The sequence below is a fragment of the Gekko japonicus genome, unplaced genomic scaffold, assembly GCF_001447785.1.
Source record: "Gekko japonicus isolate JY-2015 unplaced genomic scaffold, Gekko_japonicus_V1.1 scaffold97, whole genome shotgun sequence".
NCBI lineage: Eukaryota > Metazoa > Chordata > Lepidosauria > Squamata > Gekkonidae > Gekko > Gekko japonicus.
The window spans coordinates 1,237,677-1,240,748 of record NW_015170278.1 but is presented as its reverse complement, the minus strand read 5'-3'; the positions used below and the strand labels follow the sequence as shown (position 1 = coordinate 1,240,748).

The window sequence follows — 3,072 nt, the reverse complement described above, 5'->3', positions numbered from 1 at the left end:
CTGACACACGAGTCCTACCAAATGATACCATCTTGGCAAAATGTGGCGGCCAGGCTGGTGGGGGGCAGGTGAGGAAGCTGCTAAGCGAGCTGGGAACAGTGCTCATGTTCAGACATTCACAGGTTTTGACATGGCTACCTCTCTCTGTGAACTGAGGGGATGCCTGAGAAGCATATAAAAATGACGGGAACTAGTGGCATATTCTGTATTCACATTGAAAAGCCAGCCATTCTATATTGCCAAGGGCAGATGAAACTCTTTTGTTGTTGTTGTTGTTTTGTATTTTTCATATGTGTGTGGGTGTGTGTGTGTGTGTACGCACCTGGAAGTCATGGCGACCTCTGGTGACTGACCCCTACTGGGGGCCTGGAGGATATTCATAGGGGTGGCTGAATAAAGCCTGCTCCCGACTGCTGGTATTCCAAGGAGGTCTCCCATCCAAGTACTTGCCAGAGTCGGCCCTGCTTAGCTTCCGAGATCTGACAAGATCAGGCTTGCTTGAGCTATCCAGGCCAGGGCAGCAGATGAAACTATTGATAGTAACCCAGAGGAGAAGCCATGTTAGTCTGTTGCATCAACATTAAACAAATATCCAGTGACACCTTAAGCACAGGTCCCCAACGTGGTGGTGCCTGCCAAGTGTTTTTGGGAAGTGGGTGGGGCCAGGTGGGGCTTTTGCCCAGCAAGGCTTCTGATTGGCCATTGGAGATTTGATTGGCTGTGCGGATTTTTTTAAAATGTTGGTTGACAGCTGCTGCCACCACGACACAAAGATCCACACTGTGTTACTGAAGTTAAGCTGCGGCAATCATTTTGTGGCTGGCTTTGCCTCCTGCAGCAGCCACTTTGTGGCAGCCATTTTGTTGCTGCGCCCACCATGCCGTGTCAGTATTCCAGATGTGCCTGCAGGCTCAAAAAGGCTGGGAACCCCTGCCTTAAAGGCTAACAGCATTCATTCTAGTATCAGCTTTTAACACCTGATGAAGGGAGCTGGACTTCTGTTTAACAGAACTCTCGAGTCAATCCTATCCGCTGGCCTGCAACATGATTAGAGGTGTTTACAGTATAAAAGTCTTAGAAGCTGCTGTTTCTGAAGAGTAAACTTCTTTCTTATCCTGCCCCCCCCTTTTCTTTCGCAATAGAAAGCCGTTTCGTCTCCAACCGTCTCGCGGCTTACGGATACGACACGCTTCACTGGTTCTCACAAAGAGCGCTTTGACCCCACTGGGAAAGGGAAGGGCAAGGCTGGCCGCGAAGATCTGGTCGACACTTCTGGCTACGTCTCGGGGTACAAGCACGCGGGCACGTACAATCAGAAGGTCCAGGGAAGCAAGTAGGCTTGCCATTGGGGAGAGAGAGCGGTTGTACCCGGGGTGGTCACCTAGATGAGCCCTACCCGTTGAGTCGGAAATAACTGTCGGCGAGCTTGCATTTGTGGGGGACCTGAACCGATTATCGACATCTACTGAGACTCTTGCAGTGACGCACCACTTCGTTACATTCCTTGTGCTTGTATGGGTAAGGAAAAGGACATGGCGAGAAACGGCGTTGGTGTTGCTAGGCGAGAAACCGGATCCAAGGCTTTTGTACCACACCTCGCTCATACCGGTAGCAGATTGCAAACATTCCTCTATGCCTAATTTCTCTGTCCTGCTCTTTTGGCCATTGTATCAAACCTCCCCCCACCCCCATTGGCAAAAAAGAATGGAGGCTTTTAGTCCAAGCTACACGTGCCGGCGGCTTTTCCAGGAAGCACCCAACCACTCGATTTGATTATTTATTGTTCAGCAACGTCTTAAGAGGGGGTAAATGCTACCATCAGAGACGGAAATTCAGCCTTCTATGAAATAGCTTGTTGCTTTTTTTTTTTTAAGGTGCTCTTCTGGAAAAAAGCGTTTCCATCCCATTTGAGAACAAGAGCAGCAGCAGCAGCAAAAATAATATTCTTTACATTCTTCATCCTAGAGCACTGAGGTCTCAGGTAATGCTTGTTCCCAGAAAGAGGTGAGGGCTTCAAGCCCTTGTTACTGACCCCCAAATCCTCTCCTGCCCAAGGACGTGCTTTGGGTGCCGTGGAAGTAATAGAGGGTATGAGATGCTCACAGGAGCTGTGGAGACTGCTGTCAAAGGTGTGCTGGAATTGTGCCAGCAGCTTGCAATATCCAAGTCTGCACCGCTTCAAACTGGAAGTCTAAAGGCGACGGAGGATGTGTTATCAACATAACTTTTTACAATAAACCCCTCCAGTTGGATTCATGTTCGGTTAGGACTTTTTCAGCAAGTGACATTTTCAGAAGGCTACAAATATCTGGAAGTTCAGTCCCTTCCACCCAAATTATTCACTGTAGAAATTCCCTGCTCGATTTGGGTCATCCCTTTAAAAACAAAATTTTGATTTGCGGTATCAGTCTGCTGAGAATTCAGTTCCAAAAAATTGAAAGAAAGCAAATGGTTCTCTGATTCACTGCACCCTCTATCTATATATCTAATAGCCAAGTTGCCCCCGGAGTGCGGATCGCTAAATCAGCGCTCCGGGGGCACTTGGGGGGGAGGTGGAGGTTTGTGTGCACGTGGGCCAGTCCCCACGTGTTCACAAAAAAGCTAAAAGTAGCGGGGGGGACCGCTGCCCCCCCCCCCCCGCGAGTATGGCGGGTCCCCGTCTTGTCAGGTATAATTCCAAAGTTAACTTATACTGATGCAGAACACAGATAAGATAAAACAGAGATTCGTTGATTTCTGTGCTGTCAGTCACTGGCTGTCTTGTGCAACAGCCATCTGCATAGTTACTCCAGTCTAAACCCATTGATTTCAGTGGGCTTACATTGGAGTAACTGCCTAAAATTGCACTGCAGTGCTGAAACGTTGCCTCAGGGTATGTCTGTGTGTCTAAACTTTTATATTGCCAAAAAGGAGGCAACATACCAGCATACCATAGAGCGACAACTCCTTAGCTTGTTGGGCAATCTTTACACCTCTGTTTCTTATAGAGTAGATTATACACCACTGTATTGATGGCATAGCCAGAAAAATAATGGCTGGGGTTTTAGAAGTCTGTTTGCAAGCAGTTGAGCA

At 48.2% G+C, this 3,072-nt stretch overlaps 1 protein-coding gene across 2 annotated transcripts in view; it reads left to right on the top strand.

Annotated features, from left to right (window-relative positions):
• TPPP (tubulin polymerization promoting protein) overlaps positions 1-2,498 on the top strand; it is a 101,567-nt gene extending 99,069 nt beyond the window's left edge. The window contains exons 4-5 of one of the 2 annotated variants that reach the window (XM_015417734.1): positions 1,143-1,288; positions 1,875-2,498. In XM_015417734.1, the coding sequence (XP_015273220.1) occupies positions 1,143-1,288; positions 1,875-1,911 (183 nt within the window). In that variant the 3' untranslated portion in view covers positions 1,912-2,498. Of the gene's footprint in view, positions 1-1,142 lie in introns of both variants that reach the window. The other variant, XM_015417733.1, reaches the window with a different exon arrangement.
• The last annotated feature ends 574 nt before the right edge of the window (positions 2,499-3,072 follow it).